This window comes from Amphiura filiformis, chromosome 18 (genome assembly GCF_039555335.1).
Source record: "Amphiura filiformis chromosome 18, Afil_fr2py, whole genome shotgun sequence".
In the NCBI taxonomy this organism is placed as follows: Eukaryota; Metazoa; Echinodermata; class Ophiuroidea; order Amphilepidida; family Amphiuridae; genus Amphiura; species Amphiura filiformis.
Window position 1 is genome coordinate 18267983 of NC_092645.1, and position 12602 is coordinate 18280584.

The 12602-nt window shown below is 36.5% G+C and overlaps 2 protein-coding genes across 2 annotated transcripts in view; one reads left to right on the forward strand and one right to left on the reverse strand.

Annotated features, from left to right (window-relative positions):
* Positions 1 to 12602, forward strand: part of LOC140139960 (uncharacterized) — a 142431-nt gene that overhangs the window by 59004 nt on the left and 70825 nt on the right. The window lies entirely within an intron of this gene.
* Positions 73 to 957, reverse strand: LOC140139008 (uncharacterized). The gene has a single exon (XM_072160789.1). It carries the CDS (start codon positions 955 to 957, stop codon positions 73 to 75), a length of 885 nt encoding a protein of 294 aa, XP_072016890.1.

Sequence of the window (12602 nt, forward strand, 5' to 3'; positions counted from 1 at the left end):
CATGTTTGGTGATGGCCGAATAGATCGTAATATCAGGCCGCTTGGCAGTTTCTGCTATTTCTGGAGGGAACACTATTGGCTTCTTCGGGATGTTTTTTTTTTTGTCTTTGGAGTGCGTAGAGCTGGGTTCATGTATGTTGTGCCATCGGCAGTACGGCAAGCAATGGTAGGGAATAAGTCTGGAATATACTCTGCTGTTTTACTGTTGGTAGCCTCATCAATATATGGTGCCAGGCCTGATGCTATTGTTCTTAGTGTTTGGTCTTGGCGCCAGTTGTACCTTCCATTCTCAAGCGAGTAGCTGCAACAATTCAGGATGTGGAGCAGAGTAAAGAAACGGTAGTTGCAGAGTTGGGACAGTCCAAGATTGATTTTCCCCAACAGTTTCAGATTAGCAGGTGAAGGAAGATGGTCATGAATACGGAAAGACAGGAGCTCTGGTGTCCAGGCATATAGGAGCTTCTTCCATGAGGTGTCAGTCTGCATAGCGGAGTCCAATTTCAACCATTGTCCTTGTTTAGGACAACCGTAGAGGTAGACCAGCATATCTTCTTCATTCACTTCTTTCACCAGATTAGTGAGGCATTTTCTGTGCTCTTTCTGGCCCATGTCCTTAATAAGCTTTCGGGTTTTCTTGAAACCGTTGGCGCTATTTCTGCTTGAGCTCTTTAACTCAATTCCACCTCTTCTTGGTTTCTTATTTTCCAAACAATCTCTATATAGTGTTTGGGTCTTTCCATCTCTGGAGTATCTGTTCAGATGGTATTTGATGACCTGCATGCATTTGACAGCGGTGGTGAGTTTTTTCACCTGTAGGCCATGTTTTCCTTTACTTCTGTACAATGCAATATTGGTAGTGCACCTGCTAATGCCGGCCCATCTCTTCAAGTACTTCGTACAGGTTGCCTCCAGGTTCTCGGTGTAGGTTTTGGGAGATTGTATGCAGTGAACTCCCATGTCATTTTGGGGATAATCATATGATTGTATATCCACATTTCATGATTCCATTCTGTTGACTTTTATCAGTAGTTTTCAGCATGGTTGACAGTTTCTGATGAGCTTTTCTAGGAATCGCATTGGCTGGTTGTGAATATGGGTGATCATCTGTCCGTCTATTTATAGCTGAGGATTGTAAGCTACATATTGGGTCTTGTGGTCATCAACTTCTGTTCTGCGTTTGGAATTACTTTCTACATCGCATGAGATCTGCATTTGGATGGTCTGGCCTTCATAGTTCTTGTCCAGTTGAGGATGTTGTTGACAATGTTAATAAGTTGCTGGCAACTTTCTGGGCTTCTTGCTACAAGGGTCAGATCATCTGCATATGCCTGCATATGTAAGGTCTGAGCTACTCATGCGGTATCCATGATGGCTGGATTGGACGAGAAGATCAAGACACAGATTGAAGACTGCTAGGCATAAGATTTATTTTATTTATTTATTAAAGTTCAAGAATTTGTCATTACAATAATATTATTTATCTTATTTATTAAAAAGGATCATGAACAAACTGAGGTTCATATTCACGGATCCAATACTAATGTATCACCCAAACCATTATGATAGGCATTATCTATCCGATAATTGTATATTTAATTTATAGAAGTTTCTTGCTAAAAATACAGGTGAATTGTGAGTAAAATGATGTTTAACATTATGATACCTACAATGTTTCGTGTTACTTCGTCAAAGCACTTTGTCAAATCGACTGACCAATTCTCTCAATCCTCGACGTTGGTGGAGGTATTATAGACTTTATGTGCTGGTCATAGATATGCAGCAGTAAGTGATTTCCTCCATCTCGGTTTAGTGTGTTGGCCTCCTTTTTTCCGTACCAAATCGCTTCTTTTATGTGTCTTCAGTTTCTATTACGCTCTCAACCTTTGATGCTTGCATCTTCCCAGCCAATTACATGATTGCCCTCTACCACATGATCTGTAATGGCGGATTTATTTACCTCTCCGGTGACCTTCCTCTGTGCTCTGATATTAGCCTTAGTTTTTAGACTTTTCCGCTTCGGTTTTATGGTCTCTAAAATTCTGCTGCTAGACTTGTTTTGCGTACTAGCTTCCATGATCACATCACTCCTGTACTGCAAAATTCTTCTCATCGCTTATAAATGTTTTCATGGACTTGCTCCAGACTACCTTGCTGATTTGATTCAGGAATACAAACCTCCTCGAAATCTACGATCATCCTCAAAATGCTATCTCGTCTCTACATCAGTTGCTACTATTTCTTATGGACAGAGATCTTTTTATTTCGCTGCTCCTGAACTTTGGAACAATTTACCATATAATGTAAAAAACTCTAAGACTCTTGTACAATTTAAATGTTCCTTAAAAACACATTTGTTTACTCTAGCATTTTGTGACAATTGATTTATCTCATGTTTTACTTTGTTCATTTATATCACATGCATGTTTATAGGTTGTATTGTGTAGGTATTGTTTGTTATTTGTTTTTTCATAATTTAAGCGCTAAGGGACTTCGGTGTAAAGCGCTATATAAGAGTCGTATTATTATTATTATTATTATTATTAATCACGTACCAAACACTTTAGAGGTTTCACCGATGTAGGTTTTATCACAATGGCGAAAATGGATCTCATAAACACATTCAGCCGTTTGTAGTGCATCGCGTTTGTCCTTCGTATGGACCAAGATTTTTCTTAGTGTCTGGTGTGTATTAAATGATATCTGAATGCCACACGTATTAAGAATCCTCCTGGCCAGTAGGGGAGGACTATCTCTGGTGATTGATTGTGATTGTTCCTGTTTTTGACATTTCTTTTCACTCGCGTCTTTGAAAGCCCAATCCGGGTACCCACACAATTTCAGGGCTTCCTTGAATTTGCTTTCTTTCATACGCTTGCCTTGATCTTCGGTGATGACTTTATCCTTTCTTTCCATTAAAGTTTGAATGGCGTTGAGTTTACTAGGTGGAGTAGATGCTGTGGTATTGAAAATGGAGATACTGATCTGTGTGGGTCATTTCCAGGACACTAACAGTTTTACGGAGCCACCCGGTTTCTTGACAATGAGGGTGTCAAGAAACGTGATTTGTTGGTTTTCCTCTTTTTCATAATTGAATTTGATGTTAACGGATTTGTCTATCTGGTTTAAGCGAGATGTGAGCTGTTCCGCTGATCCCCTTTTCACTATTTCTAACACATCGTCCACATAATCTTTTCCAAAGTCTAGGTTGACAGTTCACCGGGCCGTGGCAATGGATTCTTTTTCGAGCCATTTCGAGATTAGGAACTATTGGGCTAACCGGAGAGCTCTGAAATTCTAAAACAGCTACACCAACGTCAAGCTCCAACAAGAAACAGACTCTGAGTGTTGGGAGAATTGGTCAGTCGATGTGAGAAGCACGAAAAGTCATTGTAGGTATGTTTAACATCATTTTACCCAATATTCGCTTGGATCTGATAACAAGAAAGTTCTGCAAATGATATCTATTGACAATCCTGATGATTTATTGACGGAAAATTGTATATTACTTGGAAATCCGAGCCGTCTTCACAGCTCTGTAACAATTTGTGATTTGCAACACGTTTGCCTCGGCTCCTTTATAAGAAACCGTCAAAAACGCAAGGTAAACAAGACAAAAACCCTCAATAATGGTATAAATTGCTCTCATCCTCCTATCGAAGGTTAAACAAACAGACAGTTAACCTTTCAATGCGTTTAGGAATGGTATTTTGCCAAAAGTTTTCAGCATTTAAAAATTTGCATTCCTAATTTATGAAGTACCCTCCACCAGTAAAAAATACAAGGATGTTTGAAAATGAACTTTTCCCAATAAATGTTTATATTTTTAAACCTGATCTTTGATATATTTATTCTTTGTTTGAAAACGTCATTTTTGTATCTTTTGCTATCCGCTCAGCATTGGGCTATTCCAGATGAAATCCATACATACATGGCAGTCACGAACTTAATATACCACACAGGGGGTATAGACTTCAAATGGAGTTACCCATTCAGGTAACCCCATTTGAAATTCACACTCCGTGTGTGGGTTTTATGGATTTCAACTGGCACAGCCGATTTATGACCTACATTAAATGGTGCAACACTTTCAAGCGTCCTCAAACGGACGTGACTGCAAAAACTAAGAAAGACAAAATTTTGGAGGATAATAAAAACCAATACGCCTTTTATTGCTTGACATATTATTTCTTTCGCTCATAGAGATGTGAATGTCTTTATTTATTTTCGACCAAATCTTAAAGTCATTGCCAAGAAGATGCTAAAGCATTATAGTTATATTATGTGAATGTTGGGTTATAGAGGGTACGTGTAAGTGAAGATTTTATTTGTTGTTGTTTTTTCTTCGCTGATTGGTGTGGATGGGAATGCGCCTAAGTAGTAACCTAAGTAGTAAATTATGTTATTATTTATAGTCGCTCAATGTATTAAATGTCCCGGCATCGTTTCGTTCGCATTGGTTAATAAAGAAATATTACTTACCCAGAACTGGATTGCAAATTCAGTGGGGTATTATGACAAAAATATAAACTACATGAAATATTGCACACCTAGAGCTCGTAAGTGGGTTAAAAGCCCGTGAAAGTTCAGATCATATTTCACAGAGTAGAAGTTAATAAAACTAGTCAAGGTTTATTACCTAATTACTAAAATGATGGATGAATTTCAGTTTGTATTTTCTGTCATCGTTTAGAACTAGCCAAGTAGTAAGATAATGCCAACACATATGATATAAATAACAAATTCTAATTTGAGCATCCGTCATTTGACATGGCTTGTGTCAGAGGAAATTATATATGATCACCTTTTAGATATACAACCAAAACTTTTGACGTTTCAAATTTTAAAAAATAATGAAAAATGCGTTCCTAGAATCAAAAGAGCTATACAAAATAATACCAAAAGCTTGCCTTTATCTTGTATATCGATTCAGAATTTTTTAGATACATGAACACACTGGTAAAAGGGCAACTGGGCAGCAAACAAACCAACCCAGTTTTTTTATTCAAATATGCACATTCCTTCCATTTTATAATAATTGGTGTCGGCGCGTTCTGAATTGTATTATCCCGTCACGTTGGCTGCTGTACTGGAACATGTGGCTTTCCGCCTAAAACTAAAAAACCCCAAAACACACACATCGTCGGCTGTATTCCATAGTGGCGTATAGTGATTTTTGGTCATTTTCTTGAAAATTAGCACATATGATTTTAATGATGTTCTCTTTCATTTTTCTAAGTCTCATCAGTCATAATTAGCTAATTAATTAGTAAATTAATTAATTAAATGTGGCGTATAGTTACAAAGTGACATTTTTTGTATTCCATAGTGGCGTATCGACCATACGCCACTTTTTATACACATTTTATAATTATGAAATATCGGCAAAAATGAAAAACATCGTATGTCATAGTGGCGTACGCGTATCGGACCTATACGCCACTATGGAATACGAACGACGAAAAGTAACGCCATAGGGATTACACGGCGACCGAGGTGGCGTACGGTTAACGTAAGGTTAGGGTATTGCGTTTTGTTCGTTTTCCATAGTGACGTATAGTTTTATTGTCAGTTTGCCAGCAATAGTATGTATTTATTTCTTTTAAAAAATATAAAACAATAAAATCTATTTAGTTTACTACAGAAATTTCACATCATTTACAAAATATAATGAATGTCTGATTTACACAACTCGATTTTAAATTGGCATTTCTTCAAACCCGATTTTCTCGAAAAGTTGTTTATTCGCGGCGCCCCACTATACGCCACTATGGAATACGGACGACGACATGTGCAAAATTATAAGTAAATATTGAGTTACTTGGAATTCTTAACGCCAAAATAAACACCCATCCCAACTTGCCATCAACAGACGCAACCAGAGGATGATTTAAGCACTTCCCAGCAAGTCTTGCGGTTAGCACAGCTGTGTGAGTGAACATGACACCACTGCCCGCCCACTGCATACACACGTGCATGGTGAAATTTGAATTTTGACAGATATATTTACAATAAAAACACCTTCAAAAGGTTGGTCGATTTCACATTTTATGTCATCTACAGAAGGTGTGAATTATCCTTCATGCATACATCACTTTAGATCTGAAATCGACCAAGTAATAATGACACACGGGCAATTCTAAAACAACATCTTTTGCACAGAGTTCAATGGGATTCGAAAAGTAAAGTGGCAGTTGAAACTCTAGTGATAACACTTTTACAGTGCATGATGGGGCTTCCTTAAATCATCCTCTGAGACGCAACAGACCAAAAAAATAACTCAGCCTAGTCGTGTGGCCATACAAAACAAAACATAATGCATCGCGCTTCGAGAAAGGCAGATCATTTAGTGGCGTACCGTGCCACTCCTACCCGGGGGAGGGGGTAGGAGAAAAGGTAAATTCATCAAGGATTATAAGGACAATTCAAGCCTTTTTCATAAATTCTTTTCGCCACCACTTCTTCTTCCGTCGCCCCTGCTTTTTTGCCGCCCCTGCTGTTACCCCGGGGCTCGCGATCCCAAAGCACCCCCAATACCCGCATGTCTGTCATTAAACCTTGTTTTATTTTTGCACTGAAAATGGGTTTCAATTATACGACAAAAGCAAGTGACCTTTATCACTAAAATAAAACAAAATAAAACAAGCAATCGCAGGTCAGAAAAACAATAAATGTGAAATTCAACAGATGCATCAGATAAAAACTAATACAATATAAAGAAAAGATTTTCTCAGTTAATGCGAAGTGAACGTGTACATACATGAGGTAAATCGTTTAACAATTTGTAACGTGTCACGGTATATCCATATAATCCAAGAATATGTAAGACTGCCGCAGTATGAATTGACATAAAGTAATATGTTTAAAAAGGAAATGACACTTTCTATAGTATACATTGGCGGCTTTGCACCAAAGAATCAATGCATCTTATGTGATGGATACAGCCGTGTGACGTGATCTTGTATTGGCGATAGTTGAAATAAACTATTTCTTGCGAGCGCTAAATACAAAACAACATTGCGTGTTTAGAAATCATAAAAATGAATTATGAAAACGAAAAATTCATTCTATAGAATAAGAAATATATGTTTATGCATTTATTTTGTTCTGGTGTTTTGTTTGGAAATGCAAAAAGTTTCTTACAAGCTGCCAACCGACTTATTTTCATTATTTTGAGCATACTGATTTCAAATATTGTCAGCCAAGCTGAATTTGAACCCTATCATCCTAAAGCGACCGATTTTGCGTGCTCAGAAAGCCTGAAAATAATTTATTGAAACGCAGCATTATGCTATCGAGTAAGATCTTGTTGTTGCAAGTTATTAAATTCGTTGTGTTTTGATTTAAACTCTTTGTTTTGATTTCGTGCGCCAGTTTGTAATGTTTGAATGCTATACGCTGGCGAAGTTACGTAATAAATCGGATTAACTACCCTAGCAATAGGTGAAAACTATTTTGAACATATCGCGCTGCACTACAAGCAGATTGAACTAGTCACCTGTGTATGTCTGCAATCATAGATTGAACACAATACTGGTCTTTTCAAAGATACTAATCTTACAGGTGCAAATGATCAGCATGATATGGTTCAATGCAGAGGTACCGCGTGAAATTATCTAACACTACCTATCTGTTACTCTGGCATTGAATGAGTTTCAATTTGCGTTATATAAGCCTTGGTCTCAACGTCACACTTACACGGATGCTCCGAGCGCAAAATTCAGTTGGATTGCGACTGATAATGCAATTGAGTGGACGAGAGTTGGGTTATTGACCTTTTGTACGGTAAATCGATTCGATGGCAGGTTTGAAGACTATCTTGCCTTTGTGTTTGTGCGAGACGATCATAGCTTCAAAGGATATGCCGCAGATGACCGTCCATGTCTTCACGGTCTATGATTGAACACAATACTGGTCTTTTCAAAGATACTAATATTACAGGTGCAAATGATCAGCATGATATGGTTCAATGCAGAGGTACCGCGTGAAAGTATCAGTGCAGCGCGGTATAAAAAAAAATTGTTTTCACCTATTGCTGTGGTAGTTAATCCGATTATTACGTAACTTCGCCAGCGTATAGAGTAAGATCTTGTTGTTGCAAGTTATCAAATTCATTGTGTTGCGAATTAAACTCTTTACTTTGATCTCGGGCGCTAGTTTGTATTGTTGGAGTGTTTCTATGTTACAGTATACAATGCGTATTAGTTTCTTCCCAATATAATCGGATATTTGACAGACAAATGACAACTTTGTATCACTGGGGAAATATGGCTCAATATAATGATGAGATATAAACTTTGAGACATTACAATTATTATGGTCCTCAAGGAAGATGCAAAATGATATAGTGGTTAATGTTATTCCCTTGTTAATCATTTCAATGACTATAATACCGTGAATAAGGAAACTAAATGAGAAAGCGTAAACATTAAGAAGATGAGAATGATGCTAACACATTAAGATTCGCATTTTGGGATAATTATTCATATTAACAGAGCAGTAACCTTGTGCGATTTGCGACACATCTGCATCGGCTCCTGTCAGGAAATGCAATTTTAACTGGATCCGGATATCAATAAAGGTTTAATGTGCTTCTATATCTGCCGATCAATAGTTCAGTGAACGTATCTTTCCTATGCGAATATTTATAGAGGATCAATGCATTCCTAATTTTGGAGGTACACTTCGTCAGATAGTAAATATAAAAGAATGTTTGAAAATGATCTTTTCTTGATAAATATTCACAATGTTTAAACTTTTTTGAAATTGTTATAGTTTAAAAAAACATGATTCTGTTTATTGCTTTTGCCATCCGCGTAGAATTACGTCACACGGTGTTTTTTTTTTACAGAACTTGTCTAACAAGTTTCTAACAAATGTTTCATACTAAGAATGACACAATGTGGTATAATGTATCTTACTGCTTCTCATCTTATTTATAAAGCTCACACATGCAGAAATGTCTGTGTTATGTGTTTGCCAATTAAACGAAATGCTAATAACGAGCTGATGCGTTATCATTCTATTATCCAGTTTATATCAAATATAGGGTGAAGCAAAATAATTTCACTTTTGAACAAACGTAGCACTGTTGTTTTTATCTTCATGAGAAAATGTGTATGGTATAGAAAATGTCGTACGATAATGTCAAAACAATTATGATTTTCAAGCAATAAGATCATAACGTCACAATGGTTTGCTTAACGCTTCTACCATATCAATGAGTTCAAGTACACACACCAGGCATGATAGATCTGAAAAAATGTAAATTTAGTCTGGTATTTACTCTCTAACTTCCATCCATGATCACAATGTGTTTGGTTTAATGTGGTAGGGTATACCATATTGATACAGGTGTTGTGAAATATTGTATTGGAAGGACGAGAGTTCAGAAACCTATAATTTGGTTCACCTCAAGTTCAGTAGTGACGTACGTGCGCATTTCGCTCGCCGCAGTATCGAATCGTCGTTCAACATTCAACATAATGAACAACTATAAAATGCACTCTTAAAAGCTCCTAAAAGGTTTTAAAAACCGCAACATAAGGTCAAGATCATTTCTAGCTAGTACAAACTGTAATTGTGACCTGCTACCAGGAAGTTGTCAGTTTCGAGACATTACTGGTTGACTAAGTTAATATTCTTTGTTTGGCGCGCACCTGCACAAGCCTGTATGCCCTTAGACTTCTCCGTAGTTCACTTGCCCATTTTGCATACTCTGGCTATTACATTTCAGCATAAAACGCTGATTTGTATTAATTTGTGTGCAACTGATAGATTTTCACATCTGATATTTTCAGTCACCGTACTCCCTCTGTTTGTTAGTTTCCAAGTGGACTACTGACTTTGCTTTGCGGTTAAGATTTTTAACACGGGACTCTATGGAGAGTTAGACCAATTTCTGGCCTAACTAAAATTGGCCATGATGTAATGCATCTTTAAATGGATCTGGCTTGTGATTGGTCGCCCAGATCTCGCTATGGTTTAAATCCTCCGGGCACGTTCTATTACCATTAACTACACCTTACACAGCAATCTATGGAATTTGCGCCACGTTTGATCTGGCGTGAAAGTTAAACTCTCAGTGGTGTGTATGAACGTACATTTAGCGCGTCTTACTACCATGCTTGGTACTTATGGTTAAATTGGATTGATAAGCAAGTATGATTGACAGTGTGTTTTAGAGACCAAAGTCCCGGGGTAAAGTTCTGCTTAAAAGTCAAAGTACATAGTCGAATTTTTCGGTAGATTCCGAAATCAGAATTGTTCAATATTAAGTGAGCAATTATATTTATGAAAGATATGTTGCATTCAATATAACTTTTATTGTCGCTAATCATCTAATTATATAAACTCTTTATGACCATTTTACTATTGAACAATTTAATTCTAATAAACATCAGTATAATTTTGAGTTCAACGGAATGCGTTCATCATGATTAATAATAACATCTTTTTTTAAACAAAATTCGACTATGGCATAGTCTAGTATGCCCTTCGAGAATTGACCCATTGTGCCCGCATCCACAGATAAAAGTGCATACAGATAGTTACTACTGGTGTGAACAGAACGGTACATAAGAAACAAAATACACCAACGCAGTAGCCAAGGCGTCTCTAAACTACCAACATGTAACTTTATGCTGATTTCGTCGTAGCAGTTCACTTATTATTTACCAACTAATTACAAAAATGATGGATGAGTTAAAGTGTGGCTTTTAAAAATTAGCTAACAAGTAAATCATAATGGCAAAAAAACATATAAAATAAAAATAGATAACAAATACTGACAAAAGTGCCCCGGGTTTGATCACGTTTCTCGTTTGCACATCCGTCCGTTGACCTGTATGAGAGGAAATCTACTCAATAGTATATTTGCTTGACAAAACTAGTAAGTTTTTACTTACTATAATATTTCGTATTAATCGTCGGAGGAATGTCATAGGCGTAGATCCCGGGGGTTGGGGGATGGGAGGATAAATCCCCCTAATATTTTGCCAGGGGGATGGTCCATACAATCACCCCCCATGTTGACGCCTGTATGTGGGTTTTTGGTCAAATTAACCTCATATTTGGCAATTTTTGCCCCCAAAGTGAAATTTTTTTATTTATTAAATAAATTTATTAAAGAATTTATTCCACTGTTGCACCATATTTCATCACTTTAGCTTCAATTATGGCATTTTTTCCATAAACTTGTTCTGTCGCCAAAAGGTGCCAGATTCTCTATACTTCAAGAATTTTTCCAACCCCATCACCCCAATGTCAACAAGAAATCTACGCCACTGACTTCATCAAATGTGAACATCGGATCCACTTTCCCGGGAAACTGACTTCCGGTCGTGTGTGGTCTTATCTCCAGTCTTCAAAAGTGGGTCATATACGTGACTTAGGAAAATTATTCACTAAGGAAATCTACCATCAGTAGCTGTTTGTGTTTGTGCTACACTTACCTGTACAACGAACCTTTGCATTTATCGTCAAAAACACATTTGAATTTTGTTAATTTATTGTTTCTAACAGCAGATACGATAATGTCAAATCAATTACCATTTTAAAGTTAACACACTAATGCACTGCCTAATGCGGTTAACCTTGTTAATGAGTTCAAGCACCTGGCATGGCAGATATTGAAATTTTGAAAGAAAATTTCCGGAGAGACAGTCTGACACATTGAACCAAGACAGTGTTTGTTTTATCGACGAATGAAAATAGGTTTAAATTATACGACATGTAGCATTATGACTTTTTGGTTTTCTTGCTGAACAAATCTACCGGATGGAATGTACCTGTTAAGCTGAATTTAAATATGTTTTAGGGGCACGTTCGCGTAGCGGTACGGCCCCTACCTCACAAACGGAGGGTTGTGAGTTCAAGCTCCGATACTTCCATCATGTTGTGCACTTGGGAAATGTGCTTTACATCACTTGCCTCTCTCTCTACCCAGGGTTGAAATGAGGAGCTGTTAGGATACTGTCCATTGAGCGCGGCACAAATGATTCCATTGTTCATATTTTTGGAACTAAATATTTATATCTTTGGAACCAAATGTTCGATTTCAATGGGGTTTTCTTCACAAATGTATTTTTGCAAACGCTTTTTACAATCATGTAGAAAATTGAAAATTGAATATGCCCTACTTTAGACTGATTTTGCTTGATCACACCACGACGGCGGTATATATTTGCATATTTTTTATTAATTAATTAATTTATTTATTAATTTATTTATTTATTTTAGTTATTAGTTTATTTATTTATTTATTTATTTATTTATTTATTTATTTATTTATTTATTTATTTATTTATTTATTCATTTATTTATTTATTTATTTATGTATTTATTTATTTATTTATTTATTTATTTATTTATTTATTTATTTATTTATTTATTTATTTATTTATTTATTTATTTATTTTCGCGTTCACAGAAAAAGTAACGCACACATGCCCAGTGAGCACTTCACTTTGCTTCAAACGTTGTTTTAAAACGGCACTCTAATCTTCCAAAACATGACCTGACGATGTTATCATGAAAATCCTCCTAGGTCAATGCAAAACAAGTTCAGAAAATATTTAATCAAGCAAGGATTTCACTTTATTCTA

Excerpts from the sequence above, each read along its gene's own strand:
- LOC140139008 (XM_072160789.1), bottom strand. The coding sequence starts at position 957 with ATGGGAGTTCACTGCATACAATCTCCCAAAACCTACACCGAGAACCTG.